General features: G+C 41.9%; 1 protein-coding gene across 2 annotated transcripts in view; it reads left to right on the top strand.

Annotated features, from left to right (window-relative positions):
- Positions 1-27,303, top strand: part of NPAS2 (neuronal PAS domain protein 2) — an 84,385-nt gene that overhangs the window by 6,568 nt on the left and 50,514 nt on the right. For both annotated transcript variants that reach the window (XM_032592616.1, XM_032592617.1), the window contains exons 2-4: positions 13,339-13,487; positions 20,232-20,323; positions 24,948-25,037. In XM_032592616.1, the coding sequence (XP_032448507.1) occupies positions 13,339-13,487; positions 20,232-20,323; positions 24,948-25,037 (331 nt within the window). The remainder of the gene's footprint in view (positions 1-13,338; positions 13,488-20,231; positions 20,324-24,947; positions 25,038-27,303) is intronic.

The raw sequence follows: 27,303 nt of genomic DNA, 5'->3' as shown, positions 1-27,303 counted from the left end.
TAATGTGGAGCATACTTAAATTTATGTCATGCCTGTGAGCACTGCATTGTTCCATTTGCCTCTCCGGATGTTGACAGTGAGCACCTACTTGATATATTTCAATTCTACAAGAAACTGTGAGTTCATTCCTCAACCACTCCCTCTGTTTCAGGTACTCCAAAGACTTGTAGAGACTTCAAAAGAAGCATAAGACCTAATTCCAATAAGGATAGCCTTCTCAAACAGGTTCATTTTGCTCTGTGTAGAATACTCAAGTCTGAGAGGGCTCATCTGCACGCTTATCAGTTCCTGTCTCATACTATAGTGTGGAACTAGTTAGCTCAGTGTAGATATGCCAGAATTCCTGGTCTGGAAGGAACCTTGGGCATCACTGAGTCTGTCTTTAGGCATTAACTCTCCTGAGTATCTGTTACCGTGTAAATGTACCGCTCCAAAATGTACAGGATTAAAGCGACAGCATTTATTTGCCTGTGGATCTTCAATATGGGTATGGCCTAGAAGGGAATGCTTGTCTCTGTCCCATGTGGTCTCAGCTAGAGCTGAGATGGTGGGCTGGCACCACCTGAAGACACACTCATTCCCATGGCTAGTGGTTGATGTAGGCTGTCAGCTGGGACTGTGGCTTTCCGTATGGAGATGTAGCAGCTTCCTCACAACACGTGACTGGGTTCCAGGGTGAGCGTCATGGACAAGAGAGTCAGTGGGGAGCTGTGTGTCCTCTTACTACCTGACCTTGGAAGTCAGGCAGTTCTCTTGTGCTACATTCTGTTCCCTTAGACACAAGTCACTGAGGCCAGCCAGCCCACACTCAACGGGAGGGGAATTAGAACTCACCTTTTAATGGGGGGAGTGAGTTTCAGACAATTTTTAATTCTCCAGCTTGAAATCACCTTATCAGTGTCCTCACTATTCTGTAAGAGGAAGCCAAGGTCCATGGAGGTGGAAATCCCTTGCCCACTCTCTCTCATGGCATAGGTAGCAGAACCAGGATGAGGACTCATATCTTCTGGTAACTGGTCTAAGGTTCCTCCGGCTAAGCTGTATCATCCCGGTTCTCTGCTACCCCAACCACTCTTCAACTTCCAGGGGTAGCTGTAAGTGTGAAAACAATATGCTTCGTAAAATGTCTTTAGCTCCTCACCATGGAGACCCTCTATGGGAAAAAGCCGTTCTTCATGGAACTACATACTTCCAGACTTACTGCATACTTCATGGAACTTCATGGAGTTCCAGCAAGGGAAGCCCACTGGTGCTTCCGTCACCAGTTCTGGCCACTGCTGTCCAACTGTATTGGGTAGTGTTTGATTTTTTCAGTTTTTATTTCATGTGGCCAACTGCATGTGATTCAGAGAGCATCTTCGATTTTCCCTCATCAGCATGTTCTATCTACTCAGTTAATAAAACTAGACTTATTGGGGCTAATTTAAAAGATGGATACCTTGGGATTAAACATCAGGAAGAGATCCTAGTATGGAAGTATGTCAGGTGTTAAGGATAGTTTCTCACTGGATGCTGGAGAGGTGTAAGCAGCAGATGCCACCAGCCAGACCTGTCTGCACATGAAGTAGATTAAAAGGAAGAGTCCGCTCATTATAGTACTTTTTTCCCCCCTTTTCCACTGATTTGATCTTTATTCCTGATCTAGCTCACCAATCAGGAGTTCTGATACAGTGATTTTTAATTTCTTCCCCTTAGGGAAACACAGGATTTTTGGTGACATATAAAATGCACTTGCACCACTGTCATGTACCCTTGTGAATTTAGAGAGGACTGAGTACACATTCACCTACATGCTCAAACTCCCCATTCCTGCCATGGGGACCTCCCTAGAAGGATGGGAGATGAGCATCTTTCTTCTTGGTCTATGCCACAGGTTTCTCAGAAGGACCTGATCCCCATCTCAGCTATAGCTATGCCTCTGGAGTAGTTGAGTGTAAAGCCCAGTCTTGCTCACTAAGTGTGCACACCCTGTGATCATCTCACCAAGAAGAAAAGGAGAGAAGCATTGAGTATGGTTTATATAATATGCATCTATTTCATGAAATCCCCCAATAAAAGGGCACTCAAGGTACCACTTATTGGAGAAATACAAGAGGGGTGTGTTTGTGTGTGTACATGTGCATATATGCTCAACCCCCCTCCACAACACTTGACCTTGGAACCATGGTCCTATCCCACCTCCCTTTGTGTAATGCCTCTCCTTCCTTGAGTCCCCCTGCAATACCATAAGCACTGTCATCTTATAAGAATGCCAGTGTCTGTGTTAAATCTCACTTAGATCCTGAAATGCAAGTACAACCCTCCTGTGGAATTCCAGAGGTCTGGGAGCCTACACCTCTGCCTCTCACCCCATGTGCCCTAGCTAGACCAGTATGGGTGCCCAAATTTATCTCAGTCAGTAGGGAGAGTAGTTTTATTAGCTTAATAAACTCCATGTTGATATGCAGTATAGTTTCCTTTTGATACTTTTTAAATTCTAGATCACATCAAAGTGATACACTCATGCCAAGGGAAGGACCTACCCAATTAATCTGTAATCCTCCTTGTTTTCCAAAAGCCACCCAGAAATATGTTTCCTTAAGAGTCTATTATGACTATTGTCCAGCTCTCCCCTATATACTTTCCTGTAAAAGAATCTTCTTTACAGATCCTGCCATCAGGACTTCAGATTCTATTTTCCCACCTTTTGATTTCTATGGATCTTTTACATACTCACTAAAAAAGTATGAAAAGATATATGGACATTCTGAACTGGGTAAGATGGAGTCAGCCTACTCCATCCTGTCCACCACACTGAATACAGTTCTAAAACCTTGGCAAAATGTATGTAACAGCTAATTGAGGACCCTGAAAGTATGTAGTAGGAGGCAGATTGGAAAAGTATCAAAATTTGAAGTACTACTGAACTGGCATTTTCTTCCCTCTAGTACCCCCTAGCCTAGACTCAATGCAGCCAAAACCCAGAAGTGGGCATCTGTGCTGACAAAGAGAGGACACAGAGAAGCCCTCTACATGCAGGACAGGATCAGGGTCTCTAAGCTCAGATTGAGTGAGGGGAAATCTGCCCTCTTTTGTTTTTTTCTCCATATCCTTGTACCCTGTTAGCAATCCTGTGATAAGAGCAGCAACAGTGGCAACAGCAACAACATGGGCCCATAGGAAATTTAAAATGTCAAGGGAAAGGAATCTATCTCTCTGAGCAGAAGAACTATATTCTAAGAGGGTGGGATGAAACCCTGTTGTTTTTTTCTTCCTTTCTATTTTCCTACTGCATGGCCCCAAATGAAGGTGCACATGTGGGAAGTGTGAGGCAAAGCAGAATAAAGCAAAGAACCAGCTTTCTGGCCAGAGGAACTAAAAGGGAGCCTTGGGAACCAAAAAGTACTGGGCAGAGATATGAGAGGAAGGAGCTCAGGAAAGTGAACATATAAAGAAGGTTATGAGATCCTGAGCTCCCCACCAATCTGAATATGCACGGGTCTGACCTTAAGTAGTATACCATAGACTTTCAGACTGAACCGCAGGATAGACCACCACCCGACATCCAAGACCAGCCACATGGGATAAATCTAGATAGCACCATGAATTTCTTATCAGAAACTATGGAAGCCATCTATCTAGTAGTGACACAATGTTTTTTAAAAGTTGAAAGAGAAGAACCATTAGCCCAGAATTCTATGTCCAATAAAAATATCCTTCAGAGATGAAGGTAAGGGAAGACATTCTCAAGTTAAAAAAAGCAAAACAAAACAAGACAAAAAAAACTAAGAAAGTTTCTTATCAACAGACCTTCTCTGAAAGAATTGCTAAAGGAAGTTGTTATAACAGAAAGGAAATGATACCAGATAGAAACTTGGAATATGAGATATAAAGGAAGAAGAGAAATGGTAAATATCTGGCTACATAGAATAAATAGTCTGACATTTGGGGGAAAATAACATAATCTGATCTGATTCACTGTATGTAGATGTAGGGCACAAGATGACTACATCATAAAGGAAGGGAGGATATAGAGAACTATATGGAAAAAAGTTTCTACATTCCACTTTAAATGGTAAAATATTATAAGTAGGTTCTGAAAAGATAATTTTTATATTATAATCCAAAGAGTAATTACTGAGCACTATACAAGGAACTATAGTAAATAAAAATATACTAGATAAATTAAAATGAAATATTAAAAATGTTTAAACAACCCAAAAGAAAACAGGATAGAAGAAATAGGAACAACAACAAAAAATGAAAAAAAAAAACAAAACAGAAAACAGATGGCAAAATGATATACCTAAATCCAAACTTATAATTATATTAAATGTAAATGGTCTAAACATGCCAACTAAGAGAGATTGTCAGAATGAATTTTTTTAATGACTTAACTATATGCTGTCCACAAGGTATTCACTTCAAATATGATGATATAAGTAGGTTCAAAGTAAAACTGTGGAAAATGATATACCACAAAACATTAATAAAAAGAAAGCCAGAGTGACTTTATTAATGTAAAATAAAGTAGATTGCAAAGCAAAGAAAATTTCCAGGAATAGTGACAGTACATAATACTAGTCAATTTACCAAGAACACATAGCAATTCTAAATGTGTATACACCTAACAACTGAGCTTCAAAATACATGAAGCACAACCTAAAGAAGTTTACTGAGTCTTTAATATGCTTATCTCAGGAATAGAACTAGTAGAGAGAAAGTCAGCAAGGGTATAGAAGAATTTAAAAACACCAAAACACCATTGACATTTATAGAATACTCCACCTACCAATAGCAGAATACACACTGTTTTCAAGTACCCATTGAACATTCCCTAACCAAATTCTGCTTTATAAAATAAATGTAAACAAGTCTAAATGAACCAAAAGTAAATTGCAAACAGAAAGATGGCGGGAACAATATCTCTAAAACTTGGAAGTTAAACAGTTTGGCTCCTAAGTAATTCAAAGGTTAAAGGGAAGTCTCAAAGAATTTTAGAACTGAACAAAAATAAAAAATACAACATACCAAAACTTGTGGGTTTCAGTGAAAGCAGTGCTTAGAGGGAAATCTATAGCATTAAATGATTATAGTAGGAAAGAGAAAAGTCTCAAATCAATAACTAAGCTTCCACTTTATGAAACTATAAACAGTAGAGCAAAATAAATTCAAAGCAAAAAGAAGAATGGAAATTATAGATGTGAGAGCAGAAATCAATAAGATTGAAAGCAGAAATATAATAGAGAAAACCCAAAAGGTAATTTTAAAAAAATCAATAAAATTGGTAAGCCTTTTGCAAATATGACCAAAAAAAAAAAAAAAGCCACAAATTACCAATAGCAGGACTAAAAAAGGAGATATTATTACACACCCTTCAGACATTTAAAAAGACATTAAAAGACCATGAGAATACTATAAACAACTGTATCCATGTAAATTTGACAAATTAGATGAGAGGTACCAATTACTCAAAAACCAGAAGCTATCAAAACTCCTACAAGATGAAATAGAAATCTTGAAGTGTCCTATAATTAATAAAGAAATTGAATGTGTAGTTAAAAGTCTTCTGAAAAAAGGAATTTCAGACCCAGATGGTTCCACTGATAACTTCTGCCAAACATTAAAAGAAAAAATATCACCAATTCTACACAGTCCCTTCCAAAAAGTTAAGGGAAGGAAATACTTCCCAACTTATTTATGAGACAAGCATTACCCAGAAAAAAAATAGTACAAGAAAAGAAAACTACAGACCAATATCCTTCATAAACACAGATGTAAAAATCCTCAATAAAACTTTAGCAAGTTGTATATGTGTGTGTGTGATATATACATCATGTACACATATATATAAACTACATCATGACCAAGTGGAATTTTATCCAAGGATTGCAAGGCTGTTCAGTATTCAAAAACCAGTCATTATAATCCATCAAGTTAGCAAGCTAAAGAAGAAAAACCAAAACCACATGATCATATTACATGAATACAGGGTTTTGACAGGGGTTTGACAGAATTCAACTTTTATTTATGATATAAACTCAGCGAACTAGGAATAGGAGAGAATTTCCCTAAACTGGATAAAGGGCATTTGCATAAAACCATTAGCTAATATACTTATTGGCAAAAAACTGAACATATTCCCCCTAAGGTGGGGAATAAGACAAAGGTATCTGCTGTCATCACTCCTATTCAATATCATAGAGCAGTAGGACAGAAAAAGAAAGCAAAGTCATGTTGATTGGAGAAAAGGAAATAATACTAACCTATTCACAGATACCATGTTTGTATATATAGAACATCCCAAGAGATTTATCAAAACAAAGAAATATAAAACTTCTATAATTAATAAACAAATTTAGTAAGGTGACAGGATACACAAGGTCAGCACACAAATCATCTTTCTGTCGGCTAGCACTGAACTATTAGAAACTAATATTAAAAATACCATGCCACTTGTAATCAATCCAAAAGAATGAAATAGTTAGGTGTAAATTTATATATGGGATATATGTGTGAAAATTGCAAAATGCTCATGAAGAAATCAGGGAAAACCTAAATAAATAGAAAAATATATTGTGTTTATGACTAGAAGACTCAAAAGAGTAAAAATGCAAAATTTCCACAAATTGGTCCATAGATTTAAAGCAATTTCAATCAAGGGGTGCCTGTGTGGCTCAGTCAGTTGGGCGTCTGACTTCGGCTCAGGTCATGATCTCGCAGTTTGTGAGTTCGAGCCCCGCGTCGGGCTCTGTGCTGACAGCTCAGAGCCTGGAGCCTGCTTCAGATTCTGTGTCTCGCTCCCTCTCTGCCCCTCCCACATTCGTGCTCTGTCTCTCTCAAAAATAAGTAAACATTAAAAAAATTGAAAGCAATTTCAATCAAAATCCTGGTAGAACTCTGTAGATATAGACAAGTTGATTATAAATTATAATGGAAAGACAGAGAAACTAGAATAGTCAAAATAATTTTGAAAAAGAAGAATAAAGGAGGAATCACATGATCCAATTTTAAGGCTTATTATAAAACTACAGTAATTGAGACAGCATGGCATTGGTGGAGGAATAGATCCATAGTCAGTGAGACAGAATAGAGAGTATAGAGAACCCAGAAATTGACCTACATAAATATGACCAACTGATTTTTTTACAAAGGTGCAACAATAATCCCATGTAGGAATGTCTTGTCTTCAATGGTGCTGGAACTATTGGACATCCATATACAACAAATAAACTTCAACCTAAACCTTATAGGTTATAAAAATAACTAACTCAAAATGGATTGTGAAATGTGGAATGTGTAAAACTCCTGGAAAAAAAAAAAAAACACAGGAGTAAATTTCTGGTCTGAGTTTGGGCAGAGGGTTCCCAGACCTGACAACAAAAGCACAATCCACAAAAGGAAAAAAAATTGCTAACTTGGACTTCATCAAAATGAGAAACTTTGTGAGAGACACCATTAAGAGAATAAAAAGGTGAGCAGTGAGAAAATACAGACAAATCATATGTCGGACAAAGGACTTGTGTCGGAACATATAAAGGATGCTTAACACTCAACAGTAAGGATATAAAAGGCCCAGTTTAAAAATGAGCAGAATGTCTGGGTGGTCAGTCGGTTAAGCTTCTGACTTCAACTCAGGTCATGATCTCATGGTTCATGAGTTCAAGCCCCACATCAGGCTCTCTGCTGTCAGTGCAGAGCCCTCTTTGGATCTTCTGTCTCCCTCACTCTCTGCCCCTCCCCTGCCCTCTCTCTCTCTCTCTCTCTCTCAAAAATAAATAAACATTAAAAAATTTTAAAAATTGGCAAAAGACATGAACAAATGCTTCACCAAAGAAGATATAAGATGGCAAAAAAAAAAATGTACATGAAAAGATGTAGAACATCATTAGCCATTAGATAAATGCAAATTTAAGCCCCAGTGAGATAATACTGCACATGTCTTAGATTAGGTAAATTTTAAAGTACTGACAATACTAACTCCCCTTAAGGACATAGAACATCTGGTTCACTCCTATAGGACTGGTGAGAAGGTAGGATGGTAGGGCCACTCTGGAAAACAGTTTGGCAGTTTATGAAGTTGCACATACAATTTCCATATGATCCAGGTTACTTACTTCAGAGGGCTAAAACCTTGTGTTCACACAAAAACCTGTACACAAATGCATACAACAGCTCTCTTCATAATCACCAAAAGTGGGAAACAACCTGAATTTCCTTTGCAGGTAAATGGATAAACCAGCTGTGGGACATCCATACAATAAAAAAAACTGCTCAGCACTAAGAAGGGGCAAGGTACTGATAGGCACCATGACTTGAATGAATCTCAAAGGCATTCTGTGGGTAGAAGAAGCCAGGCTCAGGGGTTACATGCTGTATGATTGTATCTCTATGACATTTTCCACAAGGGAGCATAGTGATGGAACACAGAACAAGGCTTGCCATTGGTTAACAGGCATGGAGAGAATGAAGGAGCTTTAGAGGGCACTCTTCTGTCTCTGGGTCATGATGTTGGTTACATGAATTTATACACATGCAAAAATTTATAGAACTGTGCCCAAAAGAAAATGTTGTTTACCGTATGTTCATTTTAAGAGTAATAATCTTAAAGATATGTATCATCAGTGTTACTTTCTCATAGACAAATGAAATTCAGGTGAAATTCCTTTGCCTCTGACCCCCACATTCTCCCCCATGCTCCACATCGTGGGTCTGGTTAGTGCCCAATTCAGGGAGCAGAGTCCCTAGCCATGTAAGGCACAGTACTGTGGCTGACCAGCCTCACCTCTCCTTCCTGTCTCTGCTCACTTCCCCCTGAACTGGGGTCCCTTTCCCCCTTTCCTCGGTTTCTTAACCATTTCCCTCCCCCAGACTGTCCATCAGTACCCTGTCCTGGATTCATCCAAAAGCCAAGACCAGATTGCCTGTACTGGCATTTGAGACTGTGGTTGACCTCACTCTTCTTGTCCTCTCTCTCACTTTACTTTCTCACATGTCCCCAACTGTCCTGTTAAACATGGCCAGTCAGCTCTTCCTGCGCTGTCTTCCCACCGCCTGCCTGCCCACCCCTCAAGGCCACCTTGCATGCAGCCCCCTCCCTGAGGGCTCCCCTCACCACCTCACATGGCTGATCTCCTTCCTTTGTGAACTCCCTTGGCAATTTGTCTAAACTTGTCATCTAGCCCTTATCATGTTGTACCTGATGTGTGAAATCCATCTCTTCCTCTAGACTCTAAGCTTCTTTTAGTTGGCTGTTTTTAGTTGTTTTTCTGCAGCATTCTTCCCTGAACACAAATACCATTATCCTATTAGCATGAAATGCCATTTTTCTGCAGAATGTGTTTTGTTTCTGTGCTATAACCTCAAGCAGCCAGAATTCATCACTCTTAGTCCTGTGCTTCCAGAGCACTGGTACAAAGCTCCATAACACATACCTTCACGGTGGTTCTGGAGGGAGTTGTGGAAGGGAACAGGAGAGTGCAGCGCTTCACGGCATGGGCATCCAAGCCAGCCTGCTCCACCACTGCCTACTCATGTGACTTCAGTGAGTCACACAACCTCTCAGTGCCTCAGCTGCTTCATCTGTGAAATGGGGATAATAGTATCTATCTTAAAGGGTCATCATGAGGATTAATATATGTGAAGCACTTAAAATAGTGCCTGTTACATAGTAAGTACCCAGCAAAGGTTATCTGTGTAACCAATATCCCTTGAGGGACACTAGGAAATATAACTTGGGGGCTTTTTGAGCCCTTCATTCAAACCAAAGGGTCAGGTTTGTATCAATGTATATTTAACACACACACACACACACACACACACACACACACACACACACCCCTTTCCTTCCAGCCTTTCTCTCTCCCCCTCTCTCTGTCTCTCTTTCTCTCCCTCTCCCTCTCCTCTCTCTTAAATCCAATATGAAGAGAAACACCCCAACTGAAAAATGGGCAGAAGATTTGAACAGACATTTTACAAAAGAAAATCTATGAAACAACAGTAAGCATGTGAAAGGGTGTCCAACATCATTAGTCATCAGAAAAATGCAACCTAAAACCACAATGGGGAAACATTACAATGCCTAAAGGAAGAAGAGACAGACAATACCACATGTTGACAGGCATGTGAAGCATAAATTGCTGGTGGAAATGCAGGCACAGTACAGCCACTTGACATAACAATATGGCGGTATCTTATAACAGTGAACCGGTAAACATATATATACCTACAATAGGAATTAGCAATTTCACGCCTATGTTTTTACCCAAGAGAAATGTGTGCCTATGTCTACACAAAGACATGGATGTGACTGCTCACAGCAGCATTCTTCTCAATACCCCCGAACTGGAAACAACCCAATGGAATACTAGTCAGCCATCAAAAGGAATGAAATATTAATGTGTGCAACAACATGGATGGATCTCAAAAACTTAATGCTCCATGTACGTTAGAGACTATGTGCTGTCTGATTCTATTTGTATGAAATTCTAAACATGGCAAAACTAAACTGACAACAGATCAGTGGCTTCCTGTGGCTGTCATCAAGGGGGACATCAGCAAGTTGGAGGAGAATACCTTTCAGGATGAGGGAACCATTCTGTCTCTGGGTTTCAGTGGTGGTTACACAATTACCAAACTTCATCAAACCAGACACTTAAAATGGGTGAATTTTGTTTAATGTAAATAATGATGTAAAAAAGAAAAAACAAACCCAGAGGCTGATTAAGTGTCTTTCAGCTGGTTGCGCCAGTGCCTTATGTGTGGTGTCTCGGGGCCTGCCAAGCTGACTTCCTTATTGGAAATAAGGTCATTCGAGGCTCATTTTCTTTCTCTTGCCTCAGAGCTGCAGATCCAGCTGACATTGACCGATTTCCAGTGGGCACCATAGTGTGTCCCAGGCGGAGGCTGACGGAAACAAGCTTGTGTTTCTGTCACTAATGATATAAGCCTTCATCGTATTCTCTGCCAGGCCATGTTGGTTGTCATTACACCCATTGAAGAAGAGAACAGAGTAATAATGAGCTGGGTGTTATCGGCTCACAAATAATTTATAATGGGCAAACTAGGACAGGAACAGAGCTTTTTTTGGCTAAGGAGGCTGCATGTCACTCTTAAAATCTAGGCCAAAAAATTATTTATAATGCATAGACAGTCACTCAGAAAGTTGAAAGGTTCCTTTCTTCTCTCCCATGTGTTTGAACATTAGGCTTTTTACCCTAGACTAGCAAAAGGCACCTTAGGGTCTTCCTTGGACACCTGCATTCAGTCTGCAACTCTGAGAACACATGTGAGGGCAGTTACTTGGTTAGGAATGAGGCCTTTGTAGAAACCCCTATCCAAGGATAGGAATGAGGGAAAAGTCAGGAAAAGGAAGAGATCCTTACATATGGGTAGTGACCACACACTTGAGAAGTGAGCTTTAAAGAATTGCCTCAGGTGTTATCAGAAAGGAGCCCAAACCAAGATATTATCAGCAAAGGATGGTTTGTAAACAGGTGTGTTGAAATAAAGGCAGGTCATGTGTCCTCAGGCAGAGGCAAGCAGAGTGGTTATGGCCATCGTGGCATCTAAGAAAAGGATATTTTCATCATGTCCCTGTGTTTACAAGGGCTGTTTGGGAAGGCAGAATCATTATTGACATTGATACCTGTAGATGTGGATACCTACCCCAAGGGAGGCCAGTTCCCCTGATGGGAACTTGCTGAATTGTCACAAGCTACCAGCACCCAGTCCTGACTTCATGCTGGCCAACAGCCTCCTGATAAGTGATCAGCCGTCCTGGGCACCCAGACCCCAGGGTACGTAGAGCAAGTAGACCATGTTTAACGGGCCCTGCCACTGTGGCTCCCGCTCTCTCAGGGAGCCGGCTTTGTGGAACAAGCCCACCCTGGGTGAGTTGAAGAAGGTTGGTCAGCTCTCCCAGCTCTGGCTCACCTTTGACTAAGGTGACTGTTGATGAGGAGCTAGTCTCGTGGGGCTGAGATCCAGCCCCTGGGTCTGTGGCATGTCATTAAAGATCAAGTCTTCTAGAGCAGTGCTGTTTCCCAGACCTCCTCAGGGTGAGGGCAGGCTTCCTGTGGCACGTGCTCCTTGTTTAGCCATCTAGGAGAGTGGCCCCTAGAGCCATGTTTTCCTCTTCCAGTTCCTGAGGTTCCCAGGCCTCCTCAGAGGTCCCCTCCTCTCAAGCCGAAGGACTCTACTTTGTTCTCTGTATAGATTGTGCAGTGTAGCATGTCATTTTTTAAATAGACTTTATTGTTTTTGGAGTAGTTGTTCACAGAAAGAGTGGAGAAAAATAGAGCAGAAGATACAGAGGTTTCCCATATATCCCCCGTCCCTACATATGGGCAGCCTCCCTGTAATCAGCATCCCCCACCAGAGTGCTACATTTGTTCCAATGGATGAACCTTACGTCGACACATCATTATCACCCAGAGTCCACAGATTACATTAGCGCTCTTGGTGTTGTACATTCTGTGGGTTTGGACAAATGTATAATGATGAGGATCCACCATTATATATCATACAGAGTAGTTTTGCTGCCCTAAGGTCCTCTGTGCTCCACCTATTCATCCATCCCCACCTCAACCCCTGGCAGCCACTGATCTTTTTACTGTCTCCATAGTTTTGCCTTTTCCAGAATGTCATATAGTTGGAATCATACAGTATGTAGCCTTTTCAGATTGGCTTCTTCCACTTAGTGATATTCATTTAAGGCTCCTCTATGTCATCTTTAAAAGGGTTCATCTGCTCTTAGCAGCTTGACAGCCATATGCGTTCTCTGTCACACGTTGGCCCTGGGTCGAGCATGGCTTACAGACGGTTATGCTTCGTCTCCCCAACAGGATGACGAGTTCTGGGGCAGAGGCCAGGACATATGCCCTGTGTGGCACTGGCTCCCTGCCAGACACTCAGGGAATTTGGTTTGCCCTTGGAACTCAGTGCCAAGGGCTGGGTGCTCTGGGTTGGAGGGGCTATAGTTAAAGCCTAAGGAAGGGCTATCAGAGCAAAACCCTCTGGGCTGCAGCCATGTACACAGCATGTCATTTGCTCTCTGAAGGTTAAAGCTCCATGAAGTCAGAGTGAGCAGCATCTGGCAACAGAGCTAATCTGTGTAAGATTTCGCATCTGAGTCAGAACTTACTTATTAACACTGTCTGTCTTTGTGGCCAAGAGTCTAGCAAAACATTTTTCTGTCCCCATTAGTCAACGCCAAAATGTGGCAAATGTTACTTTCCCTGAAAGGGTTCTGATCAGATGATCACAACAGAACACACTCTGATAGAAAATACTTCTATTTCATAATAAAGCCTTTATGATGTGGAATGTTCTAGTAACCTGTGTGTTCTGTGCTTACAGAGCTTCTCGAAACAAGTCTGAGAAGAAGCGTCGGGACCAGTTCAATGTTCTCATCAAAGAGCTTAGCTCCATGCTCCCTGGCAACACGCGGAAAATGGACAAAACCACCGTGCTGGAAAAGGTCATTGGATTTTTACAGAAACACAATGGTAAAGGTTACGCCTCTCTCCATTTTTATCCCATTCCTGTCCTTTCATTTGACGATGACTTCATCAAGCTAGTCTTCTGCTTGGTTCCGGCAAAGCCCGATCTCATCAGTCACAGGCTTCCTCTTGCAAAGGCACTCCACCTTCTTTAATATCCCACCTCCAGCAGGTTTGGGAGAGGACACTTACCTCCCAAATTGCTTTACTAGCCAGAGGAGAGAACCCAGAGCCGCCTCACAGGTAGCACCCAGCCCAAGTGGAGTGGTGTTAACAGTGGGAATGTCTTGATTTAAAAATGGCTGCAGCAAGCATTTTTCATTCAGCCCTGAAGAGATGCAATGTCCAAGAATTCATTTTCCACTGGACGGGAATGTACTGGTTTCTCCAACCACCTCTGCCATGGCCCTGAACTCTTTGGCCTTCTGAGCTACACCATGAAAAAAATAGTAATTTACTTATAGTCAAATACTTTTTTTAAAAAAATGTAATTCATATGCCATAAAAGTCACCATTTTAAAGTTTATAATTCAGTGGTTTTAGTCTATTCAAAGGGCTGTGCAACCATTAACACTAATTTTGTCATCCCATAAAGCAGCCACTCCCCATCTCCCCTCCCTCCAAGTCCTGACAACCACTAACCTACTTTGTCTCTGTATATTCTAGGTATTTCGTACAGATGGAGTCCTCCAATATGTGGTCTTTTGTTTCTGGCTTCTTTGACTTAGCATCCATAGTTTAGCAAGTGTCAGTAATTTCACTCCACTTTATGGCCAAACAATACCAATTGTATGGATATACCACATTTTGCTTATCCATTTATCAGTTGAGGGTTTTGTGTTGTTTCCACTCTTTGGCTGTTATGAACAATACTGCTGTCTGTGGACCTTCGTGTACAAATTTTTGTGTGGATATATGTTTTCAGTTGTCTTGGATATATATCTAGAATTAGAATTGTTGGGTCCAGTGGTAACTCAGGGAACTGCCAAACTGTTTTCTGCAACAATTTCATACTCTCAGCAGCAGTGTGTGAGGGTGTCAGTTTCTCCACATCCTCACCAACACGATATTGTCTGGTTGTGGGTGTGGGTGTGGGTGTGGTGTGGTGTGTTTATTATAGCCTTCCTAGTGAGTATGAAGCAATATCTCATTATGGTTTTGGTTCGCATTTCCCTAAAGATTAATGATGTTCAGCTTTTCATGAACTTATTGGCCATTTATAGATCCTTCTTTAGAGAAATGTCTATTCAAATCCTTTGTTGATTACTTATCTTTTTTTTAATGTTTTATTATTTATTTTTGAGAGAGAGGGGCAGAGCATGAGCAGGGGAGGGGCAGAGAAAGAGGGAGACACAGAATCTGAAGCAGCTCCAGGCTCTGAGCTGTCAGCACAGAGCCCAACATGGGGCTCGAACTCATGAACTGTGAGATCATGACCTGAGCTAAAGTCAGACACTTAACCGACTGAGCCACCCAGGCGCCCCTACTTACCTTTTGTAATTGGAGTATTTATCTTTTTTTGTTGGGTTGTAAGAGTTCTTCATATATTCTGGATACTAGACCCTCATCAGATGTATATAATTTGCAAACATTTTTCCCATTCCATGGGTTGCCTTTCACTTTCTTACAGATGTCCTTTTACAAAAGTTTCTAAGTTTGAAGTCTAGTTATCTTTTTGTTGTTGTTGGTTTTGTGTGCCTTAGGTATCCTAAGAAATCATTGTCTAAGGATATGAACATTTACACCACCAATGTTTTCTCCTAAGAGTTTATAGTTTTAAACCATAGATAAAGCCTCAAGTATACAAGCTACAGGGTGAGCATTTGAGTATTTGATTCATTTTGAGTTATTTTTTGTATATGGAATAAGATAGGGTGTTGAAATTCATCCTTTTGCATGTAGATATCCAGTTATCCCAGCGTTCCTTTCTTTTTTAAAAAAAAATTTTAACACTTACAGAAAATATACAAATCATAACTGTACAATTGAATTACTTATCACACTGCTTATTAGTGAACACAACTAGGAACCCAGGTCAGTAAATACAAGCTTCCCCAAAAGATGGCCCTTCCTTCCTATCTACCTCTGCTTTCCCCAGAGGTAATCTCTGTTCTGACTTCTAATACTAGAGATTGGCTGTTAGGACCTTATTCAGATGGAATCATACATTATGAACATGATGTTTAAGAGGTTAATCTGTGTTCTTCCAGTGTTGTGACTGGTTCGTTTTCATTGGTATATGCTATTCTATTATATGAAGTTACCACTTGAATCTGTCCTTGACCTTATGTCTTTCTCAAATAACCTTCTCTCCCTTTTACCTTTTTCCTTTAAACCATTTTACCTCTTAGCACTGACCACCCTGCCCTGCTGCTCACCTATGGATGGTACCAAAAAATTGGAGGAGTTAAGAGGGTTCAGTAGATATTAACAAGCAAAAAGAGCAGAATTCTTTTTTTCCTTAACCATGACACCAAAAATAATAAAGTCAGAAATGTCAGGTTATTGAGGAGATAATTACAGTTCTTCTGTGCTTACAGTGATGCTTCTCTTTCACTGAACATTTTCCTAGACAAGATGATTTCATGGAAGAGGGCACAGCTAGGACATTAGAAAGTTTCATTATACTTGCTGTTCTTTTATTATTTCTTTAATAATTGTATATACCTATTAAAAATATGACAGTAATGATACATCCTCATTCTTTTTTTTTCCAAAGCTGCCCAGGGGAGTGTAAAGAGTATGTTAATTGCTTTTGCTAAAAGTCAGGGAAGAACAATCAAGCAGGATTGGAATAAAGTGTTGCAGCAGTATTCGATTGCCCCAATAATTTAATCAGAATGGTTATGTTTCCTAAATAATGATTTAGCTAAGTGAAATAGCAGGTTGGTTTGATTACTGAGATATTTTGCGCAAATTACTCAAACTAGGTCAGTGCCACTGAGAAGCAGGACAGCTGTTAAATAGGACAGCTGGGATCAAGTTCATCAGTGTGACATTTATGCTGGGCTCTGTCTGCTGCAGAATTACAGAATTGTCAAATTGGGATCTGGAAAAGATCAGTCAACAGAAATGCAGCCTCCTAACACCAGGAGCACCCATATCCATCTCACCTTTTTTATAAGACTAAAGACTGGTTTGTACAGCCCCCTTAAATGCAACCAGGATCACCTCGGGATCTTATCCTTTGTGATACAATAATATTCCAAAAAAAAACCCAAAAAATCCATAGTAGATTTTATGGAGGAATTCAGTGGTTGGACCAAAATTTGGATTAAATCAAAAACAAAAACAAACAATAACTTCACTTATAATCCAAATGGACATGAACTCCACAGGCATCTGCAATAGGGTAGAGAATAACATGGTCAGCATTTACTCAGTCCTCACCATGAGCCAGGCAGGCATTGTTGTAAGGACTCTTGTATAGTTATACAAATGAGCTTCATAGCAGCTCCCCTAAGTTAGTATCATTTCACAAATGAGACAGCTGAGGCACAGAGACGTTAGGTCAGTCACCTGAGTCAGCCAGCCATGATAATGGGGAATCTATATGAGGCAGTCTGCCTCCAGAGCCCAAGTTTTTAATACTATACCATACTGTTTTTCAACAAGGCATAGTTCATGGGGCTCTTACAGATATTTGTATCATAGCTGTGCTATAGCTGTCCATTAGCACAGCCATTTAGACTACTGGTTCTCAACCTTGGCTGCCCATTAGAATCTCCTGAGGAGCTTTTAAAATACATGTAACCAGGTCTCACCTCAGATACCAATACATCAGAACATCTAGGGTGGAACCCCAGTGGTGAGCTGGAGCTGGCTCATCCTGGCTTGCAAAAGATGACTATTAAATTTTCAGGAGTTTTGCAAGCTAGTTGACAGCTTAGAATCAGCCACCATGGGAGTATTTACACCACAGAAATGGCAGAGGGCTTTTTTTTTTTATTTGTAGGGACAGAGAGCCTTTTACTAGCACACTACTGGGTAAGGCACAAGCATGTGTATTTTTAAAGCTCCTCAGGTGATTCCAGTGTGCAGCCAGAGTTAAGAACCGTGGATTTAGACATGCTTTCTGCTTTCATGATAAAGCAAGACCACATGATAAGTAAGAAAAGATGATTAGGTCCAGGTAGTCGTTATAATTACTTATAATGACTCTTTCCTCAATAATCTTTCAAGCATCCCCATTTTCTCAGCTTGGGAGATAAATCTTGATCCATATGTATTCTCTTTGAAGTAATCCAGATCAAACTGAGAACCTGACCATGTTTCTTTGTAGATAAATTTTGTATCATCAGTATCTGTTTTAAGAGATTAAATTATGTAAATTATGTAAATAGCAGTGTATTGCACGGCCTTATCCATGCCCATCTAAATGTTGCTTCTACAGGGCCAGACTGACCTGCATGCTTTCCTTTTCTTGTGTGAATCTCAAGCTGATTTAATGGGATTTTCTTCCAACATCAAATCCTGTTCCTCATCTATGCCCCTTCAATTTGTCTGCCTTAGTGGAGAAGGAATGAGGTTGTGTGAAGAAGCTGCAGAAAAAAGAGAAACATCTTTGTTGGACAGGGTAATGTTAACCCAGCTTAGTAGAGAGTTTTTACCCCATTTCCAAGACTTTGCTTTGACTACATATATCTCAAAGACATACTTCTCCTATTTCATGAATAACAGGAACAATTAGAAGGCGAGCACTCTAGGGCACAACTACAACTTATACTATAGTAGAATTTTGGGGTTTAAATATTCATTGCAATGTTTTCCTGAAAACAAAATGCTCCCAGGTGGTTTTGTTTCCCTTGCTATTTAGAAATTACTTTGACCACACCTCTTTGCTAACCCTGCCTGTCACCTATAGCTTCTAATATTGGAACCTCAAATGCCAATGGAGACATGATTATAACACTGAACTTTATTTCCCAGTTTAACATTTTTCTATTTGCCTTGAGACATTTTATCTAACATAGACACCCACACCCACACCCACACACACCCACACACACACACACACACACACACACACACACACGCATTTTTAATATGCTGTGAATTGATGGGGCACCTGAATGGCTCAGTTGGTTAAGCATCCGACTTCGGCTCAGAGCATGATCTCATGGTTCGTGGGTTCGAGCCCTGCGTCAGGCTCTGTGCTGACAGCTCAGAGCCTGGATCAGATTCTGTGTCTCCCTCTCTCTCTGCCCTTCCCCCACTCATTCTCTCTCTGTCTCGGTCTCTGTCTCTCTCTCAAAAGAAAACATTTAAAAAAGTTAGTATGCTGTGAACTGAGCCTTAACTTCTAAGGATTACAATCAAATTGTTGAAATACAAAGTGAATAAAATGGCTGCTCTCAGTATTCTTATGCTGGTGTTTGGAAAGTATCTAAGCCATACTGAATGATCTAAAAGTTACTTACAGAAAAGAAATGGGTCTTTCATTTTCCTTTATTGCTAAGTTGAATGAACCATTGTCTAAATCAACTTTGGACTCCTGGAAAGACTCTTCTCCTGGACAGTTAATCTACAGCTTGATCCTAATGGTCAAAAGAACTTTACAGATGAGTTTATGTGTTAGGGAAAGGGGGAGACCTTTATGGCATTTATTTATTAACATGGCTTTGGCAGATTTCTTTCCTAAGTGGTCACTGTGGCAACCATTTGAGGAAATGAGAGTTTCACCCTCTCTTCCTTGCCTCGGCTGGCATCCCGGAATGAACACTGGCCCAGAATTGCATGTAGCACACTGCCTCTGCTTCCCAGGATGCATTTCACCTTGTGCAGCCTCTGGCCACAATGGCGGAAATAGCTTGTTCATTTAGAATCTTGGAAGAAGAAACCATCTTGGGAGCACCAAGAAAATAATCCCTAAAGAAACCTCGTACTACATAAAGTGGAGCAAAATGCTGGTTAAGATGGAGGATAAACTGCAGGAAAAACAAATATATCTGATACGGCATTTGATCTCTCTGTAATAATATTATTAGGAACATTTTAGCAATAAAAAATACACTTTCAAAAATGCAAGAGAACTAGAGTACATAAGGAGTTTTGTGTATTCCAATGACTACTAAATTTACAAATGTGAATAACATCTTCAGTACAAGGTAGTCACCATAACAAGAAAATTATAGATAAATCTAGAAAAAGTTTGACAAGAATAAATTCTGGCTGTAAAAGCCACTAAGTAACATATATTTGTCTAACATGTTGTACTTCAGTACCTGGAAATGCTGAAAACTACACTACATCCTGCATAGACACAGTAGGTCATTTACTACAAGTCTAAGATGTTTCTGGAATTTTGAAAACCCCAGATCTCTAAAGTGTTTTGCTTTGCCTTGACCATAAAGAGGCAGCTGAGGAACTCGTCCTACCATCCCAGTCGCTGTTTCCATTACCTTCATAGGTGACAACTACCTAACCCCCAACTGCTGGTGGTGGACTTTGTCCTGTAGAAATTCAAGGGCTTTGTGCTGCTTGCTACTGGCAGGCACTCCAGCCATGCAGAGGGTAGAGCGCTCTTCTCCTGAACCTCATTAAAAGGGTGTGAAAACATCCAGAGACCTTTTTAAGTCCATTACATCCAAAGTCCCTAGTCCTTAGAAATCAGGGTAACATATTTCTTTATACTGGCTTCTTTAAATGACACAGAAGTTTACACAAAAATTACACAGAAATAAGCATGCTTTGTTTGTTAATTCTAATTCCAAGGTGACTTTTAACATAAAAGTTTATGTTTTTTTTTAGAAGTCTCAGCGCAAACGGAAATCTGTGATATTCAGCAAGATTGGAAGCCTTCATTCCTCAGTAATGAAGAATTCACCCAGCTGATGTTGGAGGTGAAATGCACTTTCAAATTAGCTTCATTGGTTGCAAATCAAAATGTAGCCGCTTGTTCCAGATAAGACCCTGTGCCCAAAGTGAACAACTATTCTTGACTCTGGAAAGAGGTCTTGAAACAGATACCCCTTGGAGCTCTGCATGCTATTGCTTATATTTTGGCTACTGAGTTTGGCAGTAGAAGCAAGAATTCCCAAACTGAATGTGAGTGTGTGCTGGGGCATCCGTGACTGCAAGGAGAACCCCACTCTTGGGCTCCCAGTCAGAGGGACACCCAATCTTGGAGCTGGGAAGGGCAAGGATGCAGGTAGGTAGACAGAGGGGAAGGGGGAGGAAGAATTACGTCTCTGCACTGACTTTTGGCTCAGAGAGCCTCCTCCTTAGAATGCAGCGATTATGTTTCCCTTAGTAGAACATGTTTTGAAAACAAAATTCTTTTCAAGTTAGGCTTTGAACTTGAGTTCTGTTACGTCAACATGGCATGTGGGTGTCAACTGTAAGTGACCCTGTGCCTCCCTGCCCTTTCTGGGCTGAGAAAGATGCTCATGTGTCTTCCTCCAGAAAGTTAGGTGCCCACGCCCATCTCCAGGGTTGTATTTGTGGAAATCTGGCTGATCCGGGCCAGTGGCTTCTTCAATGTCCTGTGTTTACATTTGGGTGAAACTGCACAGATGAGGATGAGTCGCTACGGAAACGTGTGGCTGGGTGTTCTGACTTCCAAACTGGGGATTAGTCTGGGAGCGCATGGATGTGATAGTGGAGGGAGAAAAGGCTCCAGACCTGGCACGTCTGGGCCCTTGACTTAGAAGAGGCAACAGGGACAAATGAGTTCAGCGAAAGGAAGTTAGGCACTGGCTGCATGTCCGTGGTTCCTGGCAGGGTTTTTGGAGAGTGGCTTCTTTCTGTATCTCCTCTTAGGTGCCTGTACAAGACTGATGTAAACTTTAATTTACATAGATTAACTATGCAGAAAACAGAAAGTACTGGAGTAAGAAAGTGCCAGAACGAAGATGTCCAAATATTATGAAATATAAGCGCATTAATGAACATTTGCATAAAATGAAAGATACTTAAATCTGCATGTGAACTATATTTAAAGAAAATACAGAACTTTCTCCAGAAGCAATGCATTTTAAGTATGTTAAATTTAGACCAGCTTGCGAAATATAATGTTGAATTAATGTATCATTATGCTACTTTACATAAACCATTTTATCTTTTAATTCTTAGGGAACAGTAGTTAAAACGCATAACCCTATAGCACCCAGCCTCTTTTTCAGAATGTGTAGCACAGCCTTCTTTTTTTCCCACTGAGTTTCAAGAAATCAAAAGTGTTTGAGGAAACAAGACTTTTATAAAGTTAAAAATGGATACATATTTGGGCTGAAAGGCAGGACTGAGATTCAGTAGACTGGAATTTCTAGAAAAAGATTTTTAGATTTGTATGTATATTCTTTTAAGATTTTTAAAAATTTTGTTTTGAGAGAGAAAGAGAGAGAGAGGACACGAGCAGGGGAGGGGCAAAGAGAGAAGAGAGGGGCAGAGGATCCTAAGCAGGCTCTGTGCTGACAGCAGAGAGCTCGATGTGGGGCTCAAACCCACCAACTGTGAGATCATGACCTGCACTGAAGTCAGATGCTTAAACGACTGAGCCACCCAGGCGCCCCTGTATGTATATTCTTTATGCACGTTCCCCTGCTCCCAGTATAGACTTCTTGAAGTGGATCTAAAGGAATCATGCTAGGTGAGTGAATTAAGCCTGAAATTAAGACTGTACAACAAGCAGGTCTTCTGGACACATTGCAGCTTTGAGGAGTCTGGGAAACCCACCAACTAGTACTTCTGATTGACCTTTGTTTTAGACTTTTATTCCAACCTGTTGCTCCTCAGTAGACACAGACCTGGTGATGAGTAACTGTACCTCCAGTATATTCTCCCAGATGGCCTGGGCCCTGGAGTGGCCCCCACAGGATGATGTTGTCACCATTTGCCACTAGGCAATTTCTAAATAGTTTGTGTCTCTTTCTAGCTGCACAGCCCTCTCCTTTTCCAGAGCCGTTTCAGGGAATGTGACGGATTCAGATGCAATGTCTTGATGACCATGAGGTTCCTCTCTCTTTCTGCCCCTCCCCCACTTGCACTCTGAATGAATGAAAGAAAGAAAGAAAGAAAGAAAGAAAGAAAGAAAGAAAGAAAAGAAAAGAAAGAAAAGGAGGAAGGGAAGGAAAGAAGGGAAAGCTCTTGTTGATTGGCAATTAAGGAATTTGTAGTACTTCTTCTGAATTTTATTCAGGAAAGCTATAGTGATCTTTTCTCACAGCCCAGAGGTTGTCCCAGGGAACACAAGAAGCATCAGACCCAGGAATTGACATAAAGGGGTGTTTTCATGTCTTTCTGGCATGTGGCAGGTATAAAATTTGGGCCATTATGGCGTTTTGGGTGTCCCTGAAGCTGTTATCACAGTCAACTTTACTTTGAGAGAGACGCATGACTTCCCAGTCACAGAGTGTTGAGTCACTCAGATGGTACTGAGGGGACCTTCTAAAACCACAGCAAGCGTTTTCCAAGCAGTGACTCAGCGCACGTCTTGCGCATTGGATGGGAAACGCCAATAAGCTGATGAAAGTTATCTTCCATCTATAAATACCTTCAGCTCTTTAACACCCATATGCTTTACAAATCCAAGAGGGGCTTGGGCTCACTGTGCAAGAAGATCATTTGTACTGTTTCTATTTTCCCAGTACTCTGCCCCACTTTTTCCTAAAAGGTCCAGCTGACATCCTCAACAGTGGCCCCACCTTGTAAAATTCACCCCCAGGAGGGCTGAAAATATGACTGAAAAAAAAAAAAACCAATTAGGAAAAGAAACAAAAGGTACCAGGATGTACCTCTGTGTTCACCATGACCCATAAATTTTATTGGGGTTTTTTAATCTCGGCCCTATGGACATCTCAGACCTCATCATTCTTTGTTGGGGGGGAGCATCCTGTGCATCGTCGGATGTTTCAAAGCATCCTCAGCCTCTACCCACTAGATGCCAGCAGCACCCACCCCAGTAGTGATGTCTGCTGACACTGCTAGATGTCCCTAATGGGGGCAGGGGGGAGGGGTCGCTTTGCCCCTCATGGAAAGACACTGATGTAATCCAAAAGGATGAGGTCCTTAAGAAACATGCTTTAATATAGTTTTCAGTCTTATATCCTGCCGTATGTAAGTATAAAATAACACATGACCCTAGTGTGCATTTTCCTGGTGAAGAGAACTCCCTCCCATTTTGGCACAGTGCCTCTTGTGTGCAGTTAGCGGACTGTTTCTGATTCCTGCTGCAGTGCACTTAGCTGCACCCACCTAACAGACAATGCATGCCCTTTTGGCAGTGCAGACCTCCAGTAACACCCGGGAGGAACTAGCTGAATGCATACAAAACGTTTCCAAAACTTTCTAAGCACATATTTCAGTGTGGCTTTTTTCCCCCTTTAAAGCAGAAAAATCCTCACATTCAGAGAAGATGTTACTTCAAAGATACTGTCAATAAAGCAACAGTGATAGGTTTACAGTAACTATCCACCTGAGCCTTTTACTCCCTCAGAGATTTGTTTTCTGGTGAGATGGGCTTTGTTTTAATCGTTTCCATCTATTCTGGGCACCTATATAGCCCGTAGCCAAGAGGACCCCATTCAGAATTACATAGTCTGAATTTTAGAAATCACCTTGCAGATCTTATGAAAGCATCATGAGAATCCAGTAAAGAATCTAAAAACAAAACTGCAAAGGTGTCTGTAAGAAAATGTTGACGGCTGGGGTGCCTGGGTGGCTCAGGTGGTTGAGCCTCCAGCGTCAGCTCAGGTTGTGATCTTACAGTTTGTGAGTTCAAGCCCTGCTTCGGGCTCACTGCTGTCAGCTCAGAGCCCGCTTTGGATCCTCTGTCCCCCTCTCTCTGCCCCTCCGCCACTTGCGCTTTCTCTCAAAGAAAGAAAGAAAGAAAGAAAGAAAGAAAGAAAGAAAGAAAAACATTGGCAGCCTCCACCCCTTCTTTCCTATCAGAAGCATCTACAGCAGCATGCCTCACATACAGTAGACACTCAGTAAGTAATGTGAATGTTCTTTACAAACAGTTCCTCCAGGAGGTATTCCCCCTATGGCAATGAATGAAGGCAGAGGTTGACCCTGACTGACAGTTGTTAATGCATCTGTTAGGTCCAGTATCTTCCGGTAAATGTTTCCTGCTGAACTCAAAGCCATATTGAGGGTAGAGGGATGGGAACCATACAACATCACTGACATCTTTTAATGGTAATTGAGGTGTTTCTGATTTAGCCCAACGGGATGCTTATCATTAAACACTACTTAGGTAGTTTCCATGGCTAAATTTTGTCTCATGATATCAACAGGTAGGATTCCAGGGAGTCCTTTACTGCTTTGGCAAGCACTTTGCCTAGGCTAGACGAATCCGCGTACGAAATCCTCCTGTGCGAGGCTGAAAAGTGTGGCGAGGTTATTTGTGGAAATATTCTAAGAGTTACACCACAAAGTCAGTGTTGTGACAGGGGGTCCTTTGCTTCAGTGACATCCTCCTCCATAAAAGCACGGCTAAGGAGCCTTCCACTGTTGCATTTTCCACAGGCGTTAGACGGCTTCATCATCGCAGTGACCACGGATGGCAGCATCCTCTATGTTTCAGACAGTATCACGCCTCTCCTGGGGCATTTACCGGTAAGTGTCTGCTCTGCTGACCTTTGCCAGTACACATTATCATCTTACCTTGAGAACCATTCAGATCTCAGATCAGGGGTGACGTAGGTATGAGGGGGTGTGTGCGTAAGAAAAGCTAATGGTGTTCTCAGCAAGAACTTCCCTTCTAGAGAAAGGGCAGACGCAGGCATGTGCCATTCTGGAACAAGCGAGGCACCAAGATCTTGGCAAACCCCGACCTGTCAGGGGGACATGGGAACAGGTCCTCACCCTCTGTGGCCCAGAAACCATGCAGCAGCTGAACCGATGAGAGAGTCCCAGCACAGTTAGCAGATCTTAGAGCCTGTACCGAGGCTGATGGGTGTCCCTCCAAGGGAAAAGCCAACTTCCTGGGTCAAAGCAGAGCTGGTGGAGGAATGTACAACAGATGGATGGTGATGGGGCGTGGTTTGGGGATCACTGAAGACATGTCTGAGATCACAAGTGGGTGGTGACACTTAATGGTAGTAAGGGATCTGTGATGGGGGGATGGAGGGTGGGGGGAGAGTTGAACTATTCTGAGAGGATGTAGTTGGACCAGGGAGGCCTTGGGGAATGAGAAGGGTGTGGACAGCAGGACAAGCCCTGCTGTCCAGGGGAGCCAGGTGGAGGCTCAGAGTGGGGGTGGGTGCTGCTTGACAAAAACCATCCTAGATGCTCTTCCCTCCCCTTCTTCCTCCTTCTTTTGCTACCTTCTTGCCTCTTTGCCTCTCCTCCTTTCTCCCTCTCCTCCTCCTCTCTGCATAAGTCCTCCTGGCACCCTGCTAACTCCCACTCACCAAGCAGCACCTAGCCTGTGGAGGGTCCACCCTTGGGGATCTCTCAAAGGCGTTTGGCCGGCCTTCCACTTCCTGCCACACCATTATTTATTCCTACAGAGTGTGATCTTGAATGACAGCTCTACCAGGAGCATCCCAAATGAGATAAAAACCTCACTTCTCTCTCCTCCCAACAAGCCCTGCCAGACCACCTAACCCCACCACTTCCCACTCCCCGCACATGGGTGGATGGGTGGCCAGCAGATGTGATAAGGAGGGTAACTGCTTCCCCTAGTTCCTGTACAAAGGAAATCCTGGGCTAGGAAGACACTGGAGGACCATGGCCGCCTCTCCTTAGCTGCACCTGACAGAGAGCAGCGTGGCCTTGCTCTGTGAGCAGCTCTGCTTCCTTGGGGTGATTGAGCCCAGCTTTGCTACTGGCCCAGGATTCCATGCTGTCCTGGGTTACACTTGTCCTCGGAAGCCACTCCCCATTGCATCATTTCTGCAAATGACACTGTGTGGAGATCAAAGCCACTGTCCACATTTTTCCTTTGCTTGGTCATTGTGTGACGTAGCCCAGAAAAGCAGTTTTTACCTTGCTAGGCAGATGCCTTTGAATTATCCCATAATCTGTCTAACCTTTGTGTTTTGGCCCACTCCCTGCACCATCTCCAAGTGAATTAGGTGGGGGTGGAGGGGATGGGGCTCTCTCCTCTTGATAGCTGTCAGAGAGGCTGGTTCTCATTTAGTCCCAAGGAGACAAAAGCACAGTTTCACCCTGGTTTTATCTGAGGCTAGAATAGTGATGAGGCCGATACGAGGAACACAGAAGTGATCCCACCAAATCAGCCCAGCTTCTTTGGGCTGACCTGAGGTGGCTGAGGAAAAAGAAGTGATGGGGTGCTTCTTCGGAGGAGTCTGTGTTTTGTCTTGAAGGGATGGACTGGGGTCATGACAGGCACCGATTGAAAGCAATGACATGGAGCCTCCTTAATGACCCAGGAATGAGATGCAGGAGCCCAGAGATGTTTGGGCAAATAGGATTTGCTCTGTTCTGCTTTATGCTTTAGTAATTATCTGATGACCCAGTTGCTATACATGACAGAGGGGAGTCAGAAAGTAAGTCTGGAATTCTGATTTGAAATTACGGAGCATTTTAGGACCACCTATGTGAATGATTCTGTAACTCTGGAAGGATCAGAAATGACCCTGTCTCTGGCTTATCAATGCTAGAGACTCATATGAATCATGAGCATCTGTCAATACACAGACCACACCCAGACACACATAGAGTCAGCCCTTAAAATCTCGCCAGGGGAGGTGAGCTCAGGATGGGCAATCCCCAAACTTAACTTCTATTTAACTTACATTATCCAGTTTTTATCCAGAGCATCACCTTCTTCTTTTTTTTTGCTTGCATCTTTGTTCTCGTGGGTGGGCAAGGGAGATTAAGGATGGATGCTTCACAGGTGCCAATCAGTCACCGG

Source organism: Lynx canadensis, chromosome A3 (assembly GCF_007474595.2).
Source record: "Lynx canadensis isolate LIC74 chromosome A3, mLynCan4.pri.v2, whole genome shotgun sequence".
NCBI lineage: Eukaryota > Metazoa > Chordata > Mammalia > Carnivora > Felidae > Lynx > Lynx canadensis.
This window is presented reverse-complemented; position numbering and strand designations above follow the sequence as displayed.